The sequence below is a fragment of the Hemitrygon akajei genome, chromosome 6 (assembly GCF_048418815.1).
Source record: "Hemitrygon akajei chromosome 6, sHemAka1.3, whole genome shotgun sequence".
NCBI lineage: Eukaryota > Metazoa > Chordata > Chondrichthyes > Myliobatiformes > Dasyatidae > Hemitrygon > Hemitrygon akajei.
In genome coordinates this window covers 64,933,173-64,954,749 of record NC_133129.1, presented here as the reverse complement: position 1 = coordinate 64,954,749, position 21,577 = coordinate 64,933,173, and the positions used below count along the sequence as shown (strand labels likewise).

At 42.9% G+C, this 21,577-nt stretch overlaps 2 protein-coding genes across 12 annotated transcripts in view; one reads left to right on the top strand and one right to left on the bottom strand.

Moving 5' to 3' along the window:
* LOC140729106 (amyloid-beta A4 precursor protein-binding family A member 1-like) overlaps positions 1 to 5,329 on the top strand; it is a 174,307-nt gene extending 168,978 nt beyond the window's left edge. For all 8 annotated transcript variants that reach the window (XM_073048511.1, XM_073048512.1, XM_073048504.1 and 5 more), the window contains one exon: positions 184 to 5,329. In XM_073048511.1, coding sequence (XP_072904612.1) covers positions 184 to 255 — 72 coding nt within the window. In that variant the 3' untranslated portion in view covers positions 256 to 5,329. The remainder of the gene's footprint in view (positions 1 to 183) is intronic.
* Positions 5,330 to 6,353: 1,024 nt separating this feature from the next.
* Positions 6,354 to 21,577, bottom strand: part of fam189a2 (family with sequence similarity 189 member A2) — a 112,424-nt gene continuing 97,200 nt past the window's right edge. For 3 of the 4 annotated variants that reach the window (XM_073048515.1, XM_073048513.1, XM_073048514.1), the window contains 3 exons: positions 15,313 to 15,471; positions 12,199 to 12,488; positions 6,354 to 6,802 (listed from right to left, as the gene is read on the bottom strand). In XM_073048515.1, coding sequence (XP_072904616.1) covers positions 6,593 to 6,802; positions 12,199 to 12,488; positions 15,313 to 15,471 — 659 coding nt within the window. In that variant the 3' untranslated portion in view covers positions 6,354 to 6,592. The remainder of the gene's footprint in view (positions 6,803 to 12,198; positions 12,489 to 15,312; positions 15,472 to 21,577) is intronic. The other variant, XM_073048516.1, reaches the window with a different exon arrangement.

Genomic DNA, 21,577 nt, shown 5'->3' with positions numbered 1-21,577 from the left:
AGTCACTTTCAAATGCTAGCTCATCTTTACTTTAAACTTTGAACCGACTGATCAAGTTGCCAAGATAGTGTTTTGTTTTGATGTTGCCGCAGTGCTGATGAAAAGCCATGCTGAACAAGGTACTTACTCTCCCCGGCACCGGTGATTTGAAATTCAACCTAGTCTTCCTCCCTTCTCCCTTAGATTCACATGAAGACCATGCCTGCAGCCATGTATAGACTGCTGACGGCTCAAGAACAGCCTGTTTACATCTGAACGGACGACAAACCCTGCCCCGGTGTGCAAAGTGGAAGTGTCTGTGTGGTTTGATTGTGTTCACCATTGCTGCATTTCTGCAGCTGCAGAAACTATAATTTTTTTTAAACATTTTTTGTTTGACAAAAAAAAAATCTGTAAAAAAGAATCAAATCTTTGCCTTTCAGACATGCAACTTTGTGCGGTTTATATAGAAATAAATGTAAATATATTCTCGCAGATTAATTCTCACCAAGTTAACACAGAATTAGTAACTGGGCACTTATATAGCTTGATGTTATTTAAGAGAGGGTTCTTATGCAGAACTAGATCAATGCAGGTGAGTGATTATGACATTGGGAAATGTATTTAAAGCATTTAAATAACTGATAAGCATTTACAAAGTATCTAAAAGTATGTCTGATTTGGAAATTCCTAAATCTTTCCTAATTATATTTTAAAATATTCCTGAAGAATTCTCTTAATCTGTTATTCTTTTACCTCATTGAGATGTTCCAACATGCACTGGAGTGTTTGTAAAGAATTTATTTTGACAATCCTATCCAAGTCGGAGTTTGAAGCCATTCTCTGAGTTAAGGGCAGATCTAATATAATTTCTGTGTCACCAATTTTCAATTTTAAAAAGAAGTTATGGGCTGTGAATTTCTAATTCAAGTTGGTTAAAAGCATGGAGTGCTTTGCAGTTCCTTTCTGGAAAACATCTGTCACATGAAAACTAATCATTAACAAACTCTTGGTTGAACTAATGTTCTGTTTTGGAAATTAAATGCAGAGACCTAGTGTTGAGGTAGAAATGAGTTAAAAACAGTTTCAATAGGTGATCTTAAACTACATTAAGTAAAATATTAACATCAAATTTGCTGAGTCCTGCCAAGTTTTATACTTCTAAACATGATCTGAGACCCTAGTCTTCATTATAGACAGAATCTGATTCAGTGCTGGGATATTTAACATGCACACCCTTGTTCCTCTATATCTCCCATCAACAGAGATACACAAATACTGAGCCAGTGTATCAGCTTGAGTTCTATGTTGTATAGCTTGAAACTATTTGATGTTTCTACACACATCTCCACTTAATAGATTGTTATGTCAGTTGTAGCCAGTTGTATGTCACTGTTGGGAATGAGCATTTAATAGGGCAGAACCTTAACCACTGTAAGTAATAAGGATGTAATGTGGAGCAAGTGATAGCACTATTCTGCACTGTAGTGACACTATGCCTCTTCCAGGAGCTTGCTTCATTGAGGTCAGTATTTAGGTGAGCAGTGATCATTGAAGATGGTTGTTTCACCTTCTGTCACAGATGGGTATGAAACGCCTAATCCCATTTCTCAGCTCTGCCCTGCTCATCCAACCAGTGAGTCTCCACTTATGATCATCGCACCTGATGGATTAACTTCCATATGATTAAAGTGTTAGAACAGAGTGTCCTTACACATTCCAGCAACAGGAGATTCCCAGAATTTTATTAGAACATCAGAGGCATTCCCATTTCCAGGCACAAGGCTAAATTAATGATGACCAGAGTAATTTGAGGGTGAATATACCGAAAATGCCAGAGTTTCTCTCTAGTTCAGGTGAATACTCAATTCCTATGTTTACACACAAGATTAAAGTGTTAACCTGCACAGCTCTGTCACATCATTACTTGAAGTTATTAAAATGACATGGCACAACCTAATGGGTTTCATTCTGTGACACATTTGTTAATATCTATAATCAATACTTACACATGCCGATGTGAACTTAATGTAAATACTTTATGCAGTACTAGAATATACTTTTTTGTCATTTGGTGCAATAGAATATAAGATATCAGGAGATTATAACACAGCAACATAATGTTCCACTTTGTAATGTTGTTTGAAGTATGTCAGCTATTAATTATTATCAGATTAATGCATTTATGAATGTAGTTCATAATCCAGTATTTTTTGAGGATTATCTTTTGTGTTTGTAATACAGCGACAATGTTTATTTATTTATGTTACTGTTAAGGGTTTATTTTTCGGGGAAGGGGAAAAGCAAGTGATGTGTTTAATGATTTGTACTCCTTAACATTTTTTCTCTCAATTGCAAAGAGGGAAAATAGTATTCAAATATGTTGAGTCTGCAAAAAAAATTTAATGTTTCTGAAAGAATTTCACCCATGGTTTCTGCTACTGAACCCATGCAAGAGTATCAGCCAGCAACTGTAAACACTTCTGTATGCATTGAAGTCAAGAGGACCAAATTGTTTTCAAGTGATATGGTGTTCCTGGTGAGGCCAAAATTTCTAGCCCTTCCGTACATGCTGCAGTTCTTCTGGTGAAGGAACTCCCCCGGTGTTATTAGGAAGAGATTTCTAGAGTTTACAGTCAGGATTCCAACACATTGTAGGGGGAATTTGCAGCTGGTGTTGTTCCCATTTCACCTTCTGCCCTTGGTAGAGAAGGCTGTGTGTTTGCGAGGTGTTGCTAGGGAAGATTTTGTGAGTAGCTGGAGTGCATTTTGTTCATGATATGCATTGTGACCATGGCGTGTCAGTGGCAGAGAGTGTGAATGTAAATGAGGGCTCAGTTCTGGTGGTGTGTGGAAGTGTTTGCATCTGGCAGCCAATATTCTCGCACAGATTTAGCACTGGGAACCAAAAGCAGATACCTCTTTTGTTAATTCTTCAAAATGCTGAACTGCAAAGACAAAAAAGAACCCCCCAAAAAAAATCAATGTTCACTGTGCACTTTTCATATGACAGATGGTGGGTGGAGTTTACCTCTTAGTGATCATTGATCCGAGGTTGGGGGTCTCCAAAGGGGACCTTTGCCCCCTTCATCTTGGGTGAGGGGTTTGTCTGTCTATTTTGGATGAAACTGCCCAGTTGGACAGGTAGGGCTTGAGCTGGGGGGGTAGGGAGCCGGATGATAGCATAGGGTATCCTGTCCCTCAGCAGTTCTCACATGCCTGAAGAAGGCGGCAACCTTCATGTGATCTCCCTGCCTTTGCCAGTCATTCTTTGGTGCAAGGCAGCATACACTGTACTCCTCTGGCATGCCTATCAAAAGCCACCTTTTCCCTGAACTAGACGGGCTGGCTAGCGTTCAGATCTTCTGAAAGTCTTTCAGTCCTCTAAGGCTAGGTCTGGAGTCTCCCAAGGTTACAGGAACAGGAAGTGGCCTTTTAGTGCCATGGGGCTACAGGTATAGAGATTAACTCCATGTAGCTGCTCATCTTGGGCATCTCAGTACCTTTGTTTAGCAGAAATCTAATTGGTTTTGGCATCAATGGCCATTGGCAGAAGTGTGCCAGGCTTTTATCACCTTCTGCTTTTAAATAGTTTCTTGGCTGCTTTCTTGAAAGGCCTGCTTTACCTGGACCCTCTTTCTCTAGGACAGCACTGTGCAAAAATCCTACAGAGAAATCTTCCAGGGGATGGTGGTGGGAAGGATTAATTCCCCTCTCCCTCCCCCCGCCATACAAATCTTACTTTGAATAGTATTGGCTATCAAATTAGAAAGAAGTGATGATCACGCTGGGTGGGATTAAAAGGTGGGTAGGAAGCCTTGTGGTGAAACCCTCTAAGAACGGATCAGATAGTTCCCAATCTCACAAACTGTTAGGAAGCCAATTCTGGCAGGCTGTAAGGAGCCTGGAGTGGTTTGAGTAGAACTGTTTGACGGATGTGCTAAGTGAAACCCTAAATCATTATCCAGGGAAATCCAAACCATGTGTTAAGGCATGTTATGAAAGTGTATGCTATGGGCATTGCATCATTTTAGTGTGTGATAGTGAAAAAAATGATAGCAGTGGGATTAGAAACTGATTAATTGAAATCCATTCCCACCAGGTCCTTTTGTATTTTGAAAGTGTGTTGCGAGATAGTGACTCTTCCTAACAAGAAACCACAGTAAAATGTTAGCAACACCACAGTGAGTAATGGCACTCTGATCCATAAAAACATCTGGAAAACACTTTGACCATCTTAATGTTAAGACTGGATTAGTAATTGGCAAGCCCATTGTGACTGAATGGTGCCACAGATAATTAATGTTATCTCCCAGCTACAGGGGCCCAGGTTTCATCCTATCCTTAGCTGCTCTCTTTGTGGAGTATCTATGTTTTCTTAGTGAATCCATGGATTTCCTCCCACATCTCAAAGATGTGCATGTCGGTAGGTTCACTGACTCTGTAAATTGCCCCTAGAGTAGGTGAGGGACAGAAGACTTGATGGGACTCAAGGGGCATGTGAGAGAGAGAGGTTGCAGGGAGGTGTGGGTTAATGGATCTAATGAATGTAAACTGAAAGCCAGCATGGACTCTTCAGACAGATAGCCTTCTGTGATTTTTTAAAGAAAAAAGTGAGATTAATTGGAGATGTTAGTCGAAATCCCAGTCTCTTGTTAATTAAGTGAATAAATCTGGCATTGGTAATGGCAGGCAATATACTAGTGGATTAATATAAAGCCTTTGTTGGCCACCCGATCTTCAGGGCAGATAGGTGGGGAAATGGGAGGCCTACATCCTGGAAATGTACAGAGTGGGAAAATACGCTGGGTCAGGCAGCTTCTGTAGGAGAGGGACAGGAACACAGCTGAAGTCATGGGGTGATGACCCACCCCAGGAGCTGACTGAGGTATTCTCCAGTATCTCTTTTTATTTTGGTTTTCTGCCATTAGCACTTGTCCATTTTCAGTACATTTACTCATCCCTTTGATATATTAAGCCACTGTGTAATAATATCTGAGGTACGGTTTGGTTTGTCTGAAAGTGCCTTGAGAAAGGGCCTGTTAGTAACTTTGCTACTTTTTACTAAGTTTAAAACACAAAACTAGCAGCACGTGACTGATTTCACCTGAGCTGATGTTCAAACAGTAATTGGATTGTACCTGTGGAGGAGGGCGTGCAAATACCCCCGAGATTCTTGCTGACCTTCCTGTTTCAGTTTACTACACTGTGACTGACGTTTCCACATATTGCCTCTCTGTAGCTGCTGTGCTGTGTGTTGCATGTATTTACCTCTGTTACAGTGTTTAGGCACTGTTAGCACAGGGCATGTGTCTCACAATTCTTGACCAATAAAACTTATCAGAAACGACTGTGCACCATCTTAATTTCCTGTTGACAAAGAACCTTTTGCTGACTTTTGTAACAAAAGATTACTGTAAGTTATTTAAGATGGTGACTTTTACAATAATGGAAGTAAATTTACTGTAACTATTCTTTGTTGACTTTTCTGGTGTGAGTATCAAGCTGGAACAAATCTCTCAAGATAGAAGTCACGTGGATGCTGGAATACAGGTAAACGCAGCAGTTGTAGGAAATGTGGTAACCAATTCTTTCAGCCAAAATATGGCAGGTGAAGTTTCTCAATCGCTCTTCAGAATGCAATTCCATCTGTTTACACAGGACAAGAGTTTGACATAGGGGAGCCACTGTTCTACAGTAGTATATTGTTAAGTTAACAGTGACAGAGACCAAGCAGTGAAATGTAAATTTTCTTCATACATATTTCTCAGTGTGTGGTTAGCCTAACATGCAGCAAGATGATTATACAGTTTGTGTGTATGTGTGTATATATGTGTGCGTATGTGTATATATACATACACATTTACTAAACTTTAAATTATAAATTGCTGTAAAGTGCAACAGAGATGATTTTGTCACACAAATGTACCACTGGGTCTTTTCTGTCCTAAGCAGCTCATAGGATTTCATTAATCAGTTTTCAATCAGAATGAGATGAATAAGGCTGAAGGTATAACTGTTGCATCTGAAATGTGTAAACAGCAGCAAAACACATTTGGAGAGTTTATAAAATGCAACATTTGTATGTCAAATTTATTTGCTTCTGTTGTGGTCAGCACTCTCCGTCTACAGAGAAGAACCCCATTTTGAAGACAACGAGGTACTTTGATAATTCAGTGCAATAAAAGTAACAGAAATCATCAGAGTTATTTCAGTTTTTACCTGTTCAGAAGGGTAACTCCTCAATTTCTGTTTCAAATCAAGATGCAAGGAACAGGGTAGGTCACTGCAATTTCTCTATAGAAACTGGGCAGTAAGCGTCGAGAGATTTAACTTAATGACAATAAGAGCTGAGGAATCTGAACAACTAAACATTTCAACATCATAAACGGCAAATTTTATTAATTCGTCATTTGAGTTAAGGGCACTTGGAGTTTGTGCTGCACCTTATTATAGTCACATGTTGATTTCCAGTATGTTAGGTATGGCTCTAATTAAGCTTCTCCTCTTCGTATTGCACTATCATCTTGAAGTTATAGCCATCCTGGCATTTGTTGCTTCAGCTTTCAGACAGAGTTTTGGCTCAAATCGCACTCAGAAATGTTTGGCATGCTTACAGCACTGTCTCTTGTATCACACCGACGAGACTGTGGGGCCTTTCCTGCTGGCCTTTGACCACCCTTCCTCGGGTTACCGGCCGCTGCTCGCCAACAGCACACGTGCTCAGATCTCCACAGCTTTGTAGATGGAGTAGCCGTGTGCGCCCTTGTGTCTGGGCCATCTCCCTGCGCATTACGGTGTGTTGCAAGCTGCCTGTGATCGCCTATCACAAAAAAAAATTCTTAAGGTTACCAGGTGCATGCAAATTCAGCCCCTCAAGCTGGTTCAGTCATTCAACAGGATCATCGCTTAACTTCCATCAGTGCCTACTAATCTGTGCTTATCAAGAATCTCTCTATCGTGAGGGTAGTGAAAGCACATCCCAAAGGCAGAATTCTCAAAGATATTTCACCTCATCTCTGAGTTAAGTAGGTGACCCCCTATTTTCAGAGACCCAAATGACTGCAGGAATCTGAAGCAAAAAAACATCTGCTGGAGGATCTCACAGAGTCAAAGGGCATCAATGGAAGAAAAGGGATTGGCAACGTTTTGGACTGAAAACTGTCCTGCAGCAGTTGCAACCAGAAATCTTGATAGTTTCTTTCCTCCCACGGATGCAGCCCAACCCACTGAGTTCCTCTGGCAGGTGATCTGTGTGGCCTGTATATTTTTTCCAACAGGATCCTCTAGTTCCAGAATCTAGCTCTAGATTCTTCCAGAAGAGAAAACATTTTCTCCATATTCACTGTGTCAAGCCTACTTGTAGAATAGGCCCATGAAAGCACAATACTGCAGTTATCTACCTGGGAATGGTAGTGTAGATGGGAGAGCAGTAGTTTCTACTGGTATAGCACTTTCCATATCGCTATGACATTTCTGCATCCATACAAATTCAAATTTCATCTCTATTGCAATCAATTTCCCACCCCCCCCCAACCTAGAGTCACCTATTACCTACTAGCTTGTCCCCTTCCCCCACTACATTATTCTAGCTTCTTCCCCCTTCTTTTCCCATTCTGGTGAAGGGTATTGCCCCAAAACATCAACTGTTTATTCCGTCTGTAAATGCAGCGTTTTGTGTGAGTTATTGAAGATTTCCAGCAGCTGCAGGATCTTTTGTGTTTATGATGTGCTGCATGAAAATTATTTCTGTGCAGCATTTAATGTGGTTTACTGTAAGTCCACATTCTGCTACCAGTGGAAACCTTTCCTTGGTTTACACTGTCAACACCTTTCACGTTTTTCAAACTGCAGCCTCTCTGTGTAATTGAAGTCCCTCAGCCCTAGATCACTGGTAAACCCCTGCACATCCACATTCCCTTCTAAGTGAAACACCCACCATATCCAGTCTTGATGCATTCATGTACATGAAAACTTTTAAACCCTTAAATGTATTTGCATCTTTCTTTCTTTTTAACTTCTTCATCTTTAAAGAAAATCCTGGAGTAACAAAATGCAGAATTTCATTAATGCAGTAAAATGTCAGTTTATTTGTTGTAATGAAAACAAAACAAAAATGCTACATAGACTGCATAGCTGACGACTTAATGTTGGTCATGTGGCTGGCCAGAGACATGGTTCAGAGTGGGATAGAGAACTAATGTGACAGGTGACTGGAAGTTCTCAGCAATCGATAGGGATTTAAACAACAATGCTCCACACATTGGTACCCAGTATGCATTCTCCTTCTGTGGAGAGGATCACCTTGTGAGCACCATATGCAGTACACTAGGTTGGAGGAAATGAAAATGGAAGGTAGTTTTGATCCTCAGATGGTGGGAAGGAACAAAGTAAAACGACTAGTGATGCATCTCTTGGAAAGAGTGATCGTAGTATGATTGAATTTCGCATACAGATGGAGGATGAAATAGATCGAAAACTAGTGTATTATGCTTGAACAAGGGAGACTACTTTTCGATTCACAGCAAGCAGGCAGTGGAGTAAGTCGCCGTTTTTAGGGGGGAAATTCAGATTATTTTAACTACTTCGGATAAAAGAGGCACAACTGTGCAGGCACGTTACCTCAAAGCGTGGAAGGCTTAAAAAGGACACCGCCATATCCAGCGGGCAGCGGAGTGAGAGGGTGCAGAGTGATAGGGCTTTGGCTCAACGGGCTTAGGCAGAAACGGGAAGAGGCTTCCTGTGACCGCTGAGTCTTATAGTAAAGGGGTAAGTTACAGGTTTATTTATTGAGTAATGACAGTAGCATTAGAGGTCTGCATCTAGGATTAGTGTTGTACTTGGAGTGCCAGATGCGGGGACCCTGGGAGACTCCCAGCCTCCCCAAGGAATTACATCTGCACCAGGTGCATTGAGGTGAGGCTCCTTAAGGACCGTGTTCGGGATCTGGAGCTGCAACTTGATGACCTTCAGCTCATTAGGGAAAGTGAGGAGGTGATTGATAATACCTATAGAGAGATTGTGGACAGCACCTCTGTGACAGTCCCCCTCAGAAATCAATATATCGTTTTAGATACTGTTGGAGAGGTTGACCTGACAGATGAAGACCACAGTGAACGGGGCTCTGACACTGCCCAGTGCAGTGATAATAAAGCAAGGAGAAATGCCGTCGTTATAGGGGATTCCATCGTGAGGGGAACAGACGAGATTCTGCGAGCCGGACAAGGATACCCGGATGGTGTGTTGCCTCCCGGGTGCCAGGGTATGGGATGTCTCAGATTGGGTCCAGAGTATTCTGAGGAGAGAGGGCGAGCAGCCAGAAGTCTTGGTACATGTTGTTACCAATGACATAGACAGAAAAAGAGAAGAGGTCCTGAAGGAAGATTACTGGGAGCTAGGAAGAAAATTGAAAAGCCGGACCTCCAGAGTAATAATCAGGATTACTGCCTGAGCCATGCGCTAATGAAGGTAAGAATAGCAGAATTAAGCAGATGACTGTGTGGCTAAGTAACTGGTGCAGGGGGCAGGGCTTCAAATTCTTGGATCACTGGGATCTATTTTGGAGGAGGTATGACTTATACAAGAACGATGGGTTACATCTGAATTCCCTCTCCTCCTCTCTTCTCTCTTCCTCTTCTCTCTCCTCTCTCTCCTCCTTCCTCTCTCTCTTCCTCTTCTCCCTCTCTCGGCTCACTCTTCTCCATCTCTCTCTCCCTCTCCGCCTCTCTTTCTTCTCTCTTCTCCATCTCTCTCTCCTCACTCTTCTCTCCTCCTCTCTCTCTGTTCTCTCTTCCCTCTCTCCCCCTTCTCTATCTTCTCCCTCCTCCTCCTCGCTCTCTCCACATCTTTCTCTTCTCTCCTCTCTCTTCACTCCTCTCTCTCTCCTCCCCTAAACTTTGTGGTGGAACTCCCCTGATCTTCAAATTACAACATTGGGAACCTACCCCATGAACAAATGGGGTTTTCCAATTCATCCAAGAGCTGGTCATTGACTTGAGGAAGGAGGGTAGGCCACATGATCCTGTTTGCAATGAGGTTGAGAGGTTCAGGTTCCTAGGAGTGATATCACCAATCTTCTTTGCTGGTTGAACCACAGGAACAAAAGCTCATGAATGCCTCTACTTCTTCCTCAGGAGCCAAAAGAAATTTGGTGTTTCCTTAGACCCACACCAATCATCAATGCAACACAGAAAATATCCTCTGGATGCATCATGACTTGTTACGGCAACTGCTCTGCACTAGAAACTGCAGAGAGTTGTGGATACAACTCGGGGTATCGTGGGATCAAGCCTCCCTTCCACGGACTGTCTATACTTCTCACTACTTGGTAAAGTAGCCAGCAAAGATCACACACCTCCCAAACAATCTCTCCTCCCCTACCCTTTGAGCAGAAGATATAAAAGCCTTGAATGTATGTACCACTCGGCCCAAAAACAGCTTCTATCTTGCTGTTACAAGTCTATATTAGGAAGTAACAGGCAGGATAGACAAACAAAAGTCAGCAGATGTTGTTTACTTGGATTTTCAGATGGCCTTTACAAGGTGCCAGACATAAACGTGCTTAACCAAATGGGGTAACGTGGGATTACAGAAAAGAATCTAGCATGGATAGAAGATTGGCTGACTGGCAGAAGACAAAGAGTGGGAATAAAGGAGGCATTTTCTGGTTGGCTGCCAGTGACCTGGTGTTCTGCTGGTGTTGATACTGGGACCGCTTCGTTTCACATTATCTGTCAATGATTTGGATGATGGCTTTGTGGCCAAGTTTCAGGATCAGATTCAGGTTTAATATCTCTGGCCTCTGTTGTGAAATTTGTGTTTTTACAAACCTTGCAATGCATAGTAATAAAAACGTAAGTTACAATAAGTATATATTTTTAAAAAATGAACAAGTGCATAAAGAAAGGAGAAGAATAGTGAGGTAGTTTTCATGGATTCATTGTCCGTTCAGGAATCTGATGGCAGAGGGGAAGAAGCTGTTTGTGAAACATTGAGTGTGTGTCTTCAGGCTCCTGTATTTCTTCCCTGATTGTAGCATTGAGAAGAGGGCATGTCCTGGGTGATGAAATTCCTCGATGGTGGATACTATATTTTTGAGGCAAGATTCTGGGGAGACTAGTGCCCATGATGGCGCTGACTGAGTTGATAACTTCCTGCAGCTGATCTCGGGAATAAAAGAATTAATGTACAAGAAACACTTGGTGACTCTGGGCCTGTACTTGCTGGAATTCAGAGGAATGAGGGGTGGATAAATTGAAACTTACTGAATATTAAAAGGCCTAGATAGGGTGGATGTGGAAAGGACATTTCAAATAATGGAGAGTCCAAGACCTGAAGACAAAGCCTTAGAATGGAAGAGTGTCCCTGTTGAACAGGGATGAGAAGTTTCTTCAGCCAGAGGGCAGGGAATCGGTGGAATTCATTGCCACAGACGGCAGTTGGAGACCAAGTCATGAGGTATATTTAAAGCTGAGGTTGATAGCTCCTTGATTAGTAAGAGCATCAAAGATTACAGAAAGAAGGCAGGAGAATTGGGTTGAGAGGGAAAATAAATCAGCCATGATCAAATGGTCAATTGGCAGAGCAGAACTAATAGGCCAAATAGCCTAAACCCTGCTCCTATGTCATATGATAAAGCTGGACTTTTGACCTCACAATCTAACTTGTTTTGACCTTGCACCCTTTGTCTATCAACACTGCACTTTCTCTGTAATTGTCACACTTTATTCTGAATTACTGTGACAAACGGATGGCTATGCGGGAGAGAAGCACTGGAATGATCTTGATTGTGGTGGGTTTTAGGGTCTATACTGTTCTGTGTTCTAACCTTGTCAACTCAATATACAGTGTAATGAATTGATCAGTATGAACTATATGCAAGGTAACTTTTTCCACTGCACCTTGGTACATAATAAATCAAGTTACCAGAATATTCTCCCTGTATTGCACTACGATTTGAACCCACAACTTGTTGATCTAAGCTAGGATGTGATCCACTCAGAAGCAGTTGATGCAAATGCAAGAGAGTCAAACAGTCTGAGCTGCTGCTCTGTCTCCACGAGTTCCCTCCCACTCCATCAAACTACTTTTAGTGCCGTCACATCCCAGTTCAATAAAGTGAAGCTGTGGCTAAATGACCCCTGTGCTGAGTTAGTCTATGGCATGGTGAAGGAGGATTATAGTACAGAGAGAAGCAAAGTTACAAGAAGTGCTCCTTACCTGGTCAAGAATATTGGCACTCGCCACAGCCTCTTCCATATGTTCCTCATCTGACTGTAACACTGACCTAATACTGTCCACCAGTTCCTGCACCTCAGGAGTCATGCTGCATGACGAATGCTTTAAGAAGCTGGCCACCAACAACTTGGTGTCTCTGTAGCTGGTGTAATCCACCAGTGACCTTGGCCTTGACCTGGGGCTTCTCAACCTGTGGCCTCTGCGCAAGGTCACAACCTGAACCTCGGCCCTCTCGTCGGTTTGTGTCGAGGCCTCACAGCTCATGACCAGTTCTGAGAGAGACAATAAGCGATGTTTGTGAGATGCTGGGAAACAATAAAGGAGGCATACTTAACTCATGACAATGCAGAATATGGAAAAATCACAAATATCTATCCCATGAGATCGGCATCACAAATTAGATTTCGTAGGAGGGGAGAGATATGAAGAGCACTGGATTCTATAAAACTGAAGGATCAATCTTGGGGATAAAACTATAACAGCATCAAAAAGAATCATCCAATTGTGTAATGAACAGTTGATGCACATTCCCAATCCCTAGGGATCTGGAGAGGTGAGCATCATGAAGACAGTTTCAAATGAAGGGTGGATTTGGGGCTAGCAGCCCTGCTAGAAAACCTCCGGGAGTAGGTTCTACCAGAGTTGGCAAGCCTTGAGTAAAAGATGTCAGGTCTCAAGACCCTTCAGTCTACAGGCAGCTTCACAGTAGCTCGCTGGGTTGCCTGTAGTTTTTATTACTTGTATTTAGAGATAATGCATGGTAACAGACCCATGCCACCGATCGGCCTACCAACCGGAGCGTGGGGAGAAACTGAGGGAAACCCATGAGGTAACTAGGAGAACACACATCCTCACAGACAGCGACAGGTTTGAAAGCGAGATCGCTGGTGCTTCCGTAGCATCACACCAACTACTAACAGCGATAAGATAATCACTACAGCCCGTTGCAGGGTGATAATGGCATCCTTCAGACCAGCACAGACACACATTGGCTGAGACACCAGATGCTGGAAGCTGGACTGAAAAAGAAAACTACTGGAGCAAATAAGTGGATTAGGCAGCATCTGTGGTGATAACTAGACAACACCTGGCATCTGGACACATTTGCTGTGGACTGGTATGGGTTCTAACCTGGGCGTTTACAGATCTCAGAAGTGGCAAAGTCAATGAATCCAGGAGGGGTTTAGTGTCAAATATACTGTATACACAAGTACATGTATGCACAGGAAAATATATACATGCAAGTAAATTTTTTCAATGAAATCTTACTTGAATCACAGACACATAGCATTAGAGACACAACATTCACAAAGAAAGTCCATTATAGTGAAAAGTCGTCATGGGTGTTGCTAAGCTGAGATAGTGATTGGGTTTGTTTGCAGTAAGTTTAGGAACTGAATGGTTGAAGGGAAGAAGCTGTTCTTGAATGCAAAACAACTAGGTAGTGGGTGGGGAAATAAAATTACAATCCTTTATGCATGAAGGGGCTTAAGGCATTACGGCACACTGGACTGCTTCCCTCTCCCCCACCCCCATTGGAGCAGGAAGGTGCTCATCACTACTTGTATCTCAGTCATTGGTTCCCTCCCACAGTTCAGAGATGTACCATTTGGTCATTGGTCATTGTAAATCATCCTGTGATTCGGCTGGGATTAAACTGGCGGCTTCCTGGGCAGTGTGGCTGCATCTCAATAAATAGATAAATAAGTGTAAAGAACAATAGCAGATGAGGAGAGAGCTATCCTCCCAGTTAAATAAATGCACAGGATTTGCAATCAGTCAATTCAATGTCTTCATCTAATACTTTTAACATTTAATACATCCCAAAAAGCATCATCGCACAAAATGTTGACTCAAGCTACATACGCTCATCGAAAGATATGGATGATATCAAAAGTGCGAGTGTTTATTGTCTGACCCTGAGCTGAGGAAGCAGTTGCACTGAATTACATAATAAGGAGCACATATTCCCCAGGAGCATTAGTCAAAAAGTGGAATTCTAAGACAATGTGATACCTTACATGGATATTATTAGTATCACCTTCTGTTAAATCACAAATCTAAGTGCTTCCTCGAATTTAAAATTTCCAACCATGGTAGGATTCAAACTTGTATTTAAGATCAATGGTCCAGAACTCTGATTGGTTAAATTACTTAATCTCCATGTTTCCACACTCTGAGGTTAGATGAACAAACCAATCAAAAGACTTCCTTATAAAGAGATGATACAGTCCTGTGCAGAACTCTCAGGCACCCCTGTGTTTTTTCATATATGGTTTCAGATGGTATGGCTCCACAAAGCCCCAAACTCAGTACCATCGAGACTGTCTGGGATTACCTGCAGACACAGAAGCAAGTGAGACAGCCAAAGTCTGTAGAACTGTGGCAAGTTCTCCAAGATGCTTGGAACAACCTACCAGCTGATTTTCTTATAAAACTGCATGACAGTGGACCTAAGAGAATTGTTCTGTTTTAAAGGCAAAGGGTGGTCACACCAAATATTGATTTGATTTAGGTTTTGTTCTTTTCTGTTTACTGATCTTTAGAGTGTTTTTTGATATTTAGAAACTTTTAATTTCATTATTTTTTATTATTAAACTTTTTTTAATTGTGTTTTCAAGTAATTACAGAATAAAAGTGTATGAAAAAGAAAATATATGTTACCCATCCCCCCTAACATCCTTAAAGAAAAAAAAGAAGAAAGAAAAAAAGAAAGAAGGAATGCCTGGATATTGGAAGATCCCCACATGCTCCAAGGAGTTATTGAAAGCATCTTCACTTCACAGAATTTTTTTACATGTGCCTGAGACTTGTACACAATACTGTAACTTTAAATTTAAAAAATAAAATAAATAGCTTTATAAGTGACCAATTTAAAAATATTTATCAGATCACCCTTATAATCTTCTTAGTTTTAAAGGAGTCCTAGTTTGCCCAGGGCCCCCTGGTAATTACATGCTGTAAATGCTGATGTCATTTCAGTAGAACTGTTAGAAAACTCCCCTGTGTCCCATATACTATTTATAATAGATGAGAAGCAAAGTATGATCCAGCAATGCTCTAAAAAGTTTTGTTCTTCTCCACACTATTTGTTACCTTCTATTACTAGTTCCTGGAGCACTGGGTCACTGTTTGATCTCCTCATGCCAGACCTGCTTGACTTCCTGCATCCTGCTTCAGAATTCCTGCTGCGGGCTGGGTGCACGATGCACAGCTGTAGGGGGTCACTGAGGGAGCAACTTGGACCATTGCTGTCTGCAAGACAATGCAAGGAATTCTCAGCTGATACTTAAACAACAGTGCCAGACACACGGCCACCTTATCCTCATCCACTGTGACTCACTCACCTCTGAATTAGTGGGTTATGGGTTCAAGTACTGCTCCAAGAGCCTTGAGCGCCAAAATCCCCAGAATGAGGGAACACTGCACTGTTGGAGGAGATATTAAATGAAGGCCCTCTCAGTTGGATATAAAATATCCCATTGGCCATTACCTTGAGGAGCAGTTGTAGTCTTTCCCAGGTTAAATGAAAGAGCACAGAAACAATAAAAGAGAGGCTTAAAAGAAGTTTATAATATTACAAGAGGCATCGTTAGAAATCGTTCTCCTGTTTTCGAAAGGTCTACTGCTAGAGGGCACGTATTGGAGGTGAGATGGGGAAAGCTCAGAGAAGATGTGCGAGGCAAAATGATTTTACACAGAGTGGTGGATGCCTGGAATGTGCTGCCAAGAGCAGAGGCAGATATGAAATAGATGTTTAAGAGTCTTAGACAGGCATATGAATGTGCTGAGAATGGAGGGATATAGACTGGGTGCAGGCAGAAGGGACTGGGTTTCATTAACATGAGTTTGGCACCAGTTCCTGTGCTGATTTGTTCTGTGCTCTATGCTCTGAATCCCACTGATCATCAATTTGCCATTTTAACTCATCTTATTTCATTTTCTCCACATTCCCGTCAACTCCCCCCTTACACTTCTATCACTCACCTACATATAAGGAGTAACTTTCAGTGGCTAAAAACCTACCACCTTGTGCATCCTTGTGATGCAAGACAAAGTCAGATATCCCCGGAGGAAATTCACAATGTCACAGGCAGAATTCAAAGTAGATTTATTATCAAGGTACCTGTATGTCACCAGAGATCCATTTTCTTGCAAGTGTACACAGTAAATGTAAGAAACATGATAGAATCAATGAATGACCACACCCAGCAGGATGGACAACCAACCAATGTGCAAAAGACAGCAAGTTGTGCAAATACAAAGAGAAAGAAAATATATATATATTAATTAATAAGTAGAGAACATGAGGTGAAGAGTCCATAGGTTGTAGGGACAGTTCAGTGATGAGGAGAGTGAAGTTACCACCCCCCCCCCCCCCCCGGTTCAAGAGCCTGATGGTAATAACTGTTCCTGAACCTGGTGGTGTGGGACCTGAGGCTCCTGTACCACCTTCCTGATGGCCTGGATGGTGGGAGTCCTAGATGATGGATGCTGCTTTCCTGTGACAGCGCACCATGTAGATGTGCTCAGTGGTGGGGAGGGCTTTACCCACGATGGACTGGGTCATATCCACAGCTTTTTGTGGGTTCTTCCATTCAAGGATATTGGTGTTTTCATACCAGGCCGTGATGCATCCAGTCAATATACTCTCCACCACAAATCTATAGATGTTTGTCAGAGTTTTAGATGGCAAGCCAAATCTTCGCAATCTTCTCAGAAAGAGGCACTGCTGTGCTTTCTTTGTAACGGCTCTTACATGCTGGACCCAGGACAGATCCTCCGAAATAATAACACCGAGGAATTTAAAGCTGCTCACCCTCTCCACCTCTGATCCCCTGATGAGGACCTCCAGTTTCCTCCACCTGAAATTAATTATCAGCTCTTTGGTCTTGATGACATTGAGCAAGAGGATGTTGTGGCACCACTCAGCCAGATTGTCTATCTCCCTCCTACATGCTGATTCATCACCACCTTTGATTCCATCAACGTCAAAGAGCAAACTCAAATGGCATTGGAGCAGTGCTTAGCCTCTCAATCATAAGGATAAAGTGAGTAGAGCAGGGGGTTAAGCACACAGCCCTGTGTGCACCTTCGCTAATGGAGATTGAGGGGGAGATGTTGTTGCCAATCCGAACTGACTGGGGTCTGCAAGTGAGGAAATCGAGGATCCAATTGTTGTGATGGTAGGCAAAATGGGCTGGATCCAAGTTGCTTCTCAGGCAGGAGTTGATATGTTTCATCACCAACCTCTCAAAACACTTCATCACAGTGGATACAAGTGCAACTAGATGATAGTCATCGAGGCAGGCTACCAATTCTTCTTAGGCACCGGTATAATCAAAGCCTTCTTGAAGCAGGTGGGTACCTCAGACTGCTGAAGCAAGAAGTTAAAGATATTGGTGAATACTTCAGCCAGTTAATCAGCACAAGTCTTTAGCACTCAGCCAGGTACCCTGTCTGGGCCAGATGCATTCTGTGGGTTCACCCTCCTGAAGAATGCTCTCACATCAGCCTTAGAGACTGAAATTGGGGGCTGTGGGTGTTCATGAAGGTTCCTCCATGTTTTGACTGCCAAAGTCAAAAACATAAAAGGCACTGAGCTCATCTGGGAGTGAAGCCTTTTGTTACTGATGTCATTTGCTTTCATTTTGTAGGAGATGATGGCATTCAAGCCCTGCCACAGCTGTCAATCCTTATTCAGTGATTCAGGTTTTGTCCAGAATTGCCATTCCACACGAGATGGCTTTCTGGAGGTCATACCTGGACCTCTTGTATTTTACTTGGTCACTAGACCAGAATCCTACAGATCAACCCTCAGCAGGTTGCGGACCTGATGGTTCATCCAGGCTTCTGGTTGGGTGAGATGCTGAACAATTTTGTGGGGACACACTGGTCTACAACAGCTTCTATAACATCTGTGACAACCATGATGCATTCCTTCAGATTTTCTGATGAGTCCAAACATGAGAATATACAGACTCCACACAGGAACGCCCAAGGTCAGAAATTACTTTGATATGATCTTGCTCCTTACTGCTTACCTGCTCTACACTTTCTCTGTAGCTGTTACACTTGATTTTGCATTCTGTGATAGCTTTACTTTGTTCTAACCTCAATGCACTATGCAATGATTTGATCTGTATAAACAGTACGCAATACGAGATTTTCATTGTATCTCAGTACGTGACAATAATAACCAATTCTAATTCCAGAACTGGGGGTCATAAGAGTTGTGGAGCAGCATCTCTACTGTGCTGCTACAAAGCATTGCCCCAAACTACATCATGCTCATTATCATATTGATTATCAGCAACACTGTTTGTGGAATTGTCTTGTTAAATGGGCTGCTACTCTCCTACACTGTTGACACCTCACTAGCAGTGAAGCACTAAGAACATCCCAGCATCTTGAAAAGAACCATCACAAAAGGTATCACAAGTAGTAAATTGCATCATTGGCATTTGGGGTTTGGGTAAATCACACTAGGGATGATGCCAAAATGGAGAACTGGGGAGCAAAATAACTAGAGTAGCCTTCAAATAACTCCAACACTAGAGCACTGGGGAGGCTCTAGGAGATCTAACTATGGTTAAGCTTAAAGAAATGGGGAGGTCATTAAGAAAGAGGGAAGTCTTTCTCAGCCGCGTACAGCTACATCAAAGGCTTCAACTCAAGGTATTCTTATACCAGAGGACCTGTATTAAGACTGGCCTTGGTGGTGATGCAGTAGGGTTATTAGTGAGGAGGGGGCGGTGGAGAATAAATGTAGAGGGTAGTGTATTTGGAAACATCATCTACAGATTCATATACTATAATATCCTGCAAGCATATTTAAACAAAGATGTTTGAAGATCTGAGAAGTTGCAGCTGATCAATATCTCGCACCTTTTATTAAATGGGCCCGGGGGTGGGGGGATGTTGAGGAGAATGTAGAGATTTAGCAATACAGGCAAAAACCATAGGCTTGGCCATCACCTTTGCACAAGTAGATTTGTGAAGCCAAATGCTGAAGAGATCCTGTCTTTCAAGAGTTGGTAAGTCTGGTCTCCGTAACATTAGCGACAGCTAAACCAAGGAAGCCTAGGAGAAGGAACTCCGATTCCAAACCCGGGTAGATAGGACTCGTTAGCCTTGGATGGCAGCCTATCTAGGAGAAGGTAAACCCTGATTTCAAACCCGGGCAGCTGGAGCTTGTTAGCATGGAAATGCCATCGCCTAGGGGAAGGTGACCCCGACAGAAAACCCCTGGTCCTCCAGGTTGGGGGTTGTGCAACGGGCTAACAACCCGTTCACGTAAAACAAGCAATTGTTACAGAAACCGTCAACAGATTGTCAACCACTAACCCAGATCTCGGGAAAAGCAGGGCCCCATTCAGGAGGCTGATGACGCACTGCAACCAAACCCATCAGGAAGCTGCAGGGCTGACAACTCTCCTTCACCCAAGGAAAACCATAATGGAGGTTCCAAAGCTGCTCTCACAGAAGAAATCTATCCTAATTGGAACATGGAATGTGAGATCATTTTGGGAGACAGGTAGGTGCGCACAGGCAGTGAAGGAAATGAACCGATACCGCCTTACACTCCTGAGCATGTGTGAAGCAAGGTGGAATACTTTTGGTGAGACCAAACTGCAGACGGGAGAAACTCTGCTCTATTCCGGCACAGAAAAAGAGGAAGACCCGCATGAGGCTGGTGTGGCCCTGATGTTGTCCAAAGAAGCAGCCAGAAGTTTGATAGAATGGGAACCAGTGTCTGACCGTATCATCACAGCCAGGTTCGAGTCCAGATTCCAGAAGGTATCCATTATCCTGTGCTACGCCCCAACTAACAACGCAGAGGAAGAAGAAAAAGATCTCTTCTACACCCAGCTTCAAGCAGTAGTTGGAAAGGTACCTAAGCAAGATATGTTGATCGTCATGGGAGATCTGAATGCCAAAGTAGGCAGCGATAACACTGGCAGGGAGAGAGAGATGTGCCAGAATGGTTTGGGGAATATGAATGAAAATGGAGAACTCCTTACCGACTCCTGTGCCTTCAATGAACTGACCATTGGAGGTACCCTCTTTCCCCACCGACGCTGCCACAAGATAACCTGGGTCTCGACTGACCATCAAACAGAGAACCAGATTGATCACGTCATAGTCCGCCAGCGCTGGAGAAGTTCATTCAAGATGTGAGAGCCAAAAGAAGAGCAGATATTGGATCTGACCACCATTTGGTTGTTGCAAAGCTGAAGATGAAGCTGTCAGCCAAGAAGAAGCAACAAAACACGCAAATAAAGTTTGATGTTAGAAAACTACAGACAGAAGAGAACAAGAAAGATTTCCACATCGCCTTGCAAAACCACTTTGGGGCTCTTCAAATAGAGGAACAAGATGAGAGAACAGCGGAACACGCCTGGATTACCTTCAAGCAGGCCATTGTAGGAGCCTGCGAAGAAGTACTGGGAAGACCACCAGTCAACAGTAAACCTTGGATCAGGGACGAGACATGGCAGAAGGTGGAGGAGAGGAAAAAGCTCAAACAGGAGTTGAATCAGGCCAGAACCCGGCAACAGAAACAAATCACCGCCAACAGGTACAGCGTGATGGCCAAGGAGGTGAAGAAACAGCTCAGAAAGGACAAGAGGTCATACTTCAATGAAATAGCAGAGCAAGCAGAAACAGCGGCCAGTAAAGGGGACCTCAAGGCACTCTACACGACAACTAAACTTTTGAGAGGGAAGAAAAGCAATTTCAACAGACCTGTTAGAGACAAGACAGGCCATCTGCTCACTTCGGTTGAAGATCAGCTGGCAAGATGGAAGGAACACTTCCAGGAAGTATTGAATAGACCACCACCACAGAACCCACCTGACCTGGAGCCTGGAGACCCACTCAACATCAATATAGGTGAAATCACCAAGCAAGATATTCGAAAAGCCCTGAAAAGCCTGAAGAACAGCAAGGCTGCTGGAGAAGACAACATTCCTGCAGAAGCATTGAAAGAGGATGGAGAGGTTATGGTGGACCATTTGCATATACTGCTGAATTTGATATGGAGAACAGGAGAGATCCCATCAGATTGGAAGAAGGGCCTCCTTGTGAAGCTGCCAAAATCTGGAGATCTTTCACTGTGTGGCAAGTGGAGGGGGATCACCTTGTTGTCCATTCCTAGCAAAGTTCTCACCAGGGTCATCTTGGAGCGGATGAAAGACGCCATTGTCCAGAGACTTAGAGATGAGCAGGCAGGGTTCAGGAAAGAGAGATCATGCATTGACCAGATAGCTACACATTGTGGAGCAGACAATAGAATGGCAAACTCCACTATATGTGTGTTTTATTGATTTTGAGAAGGCATTTGACAGCCTGGACAGAA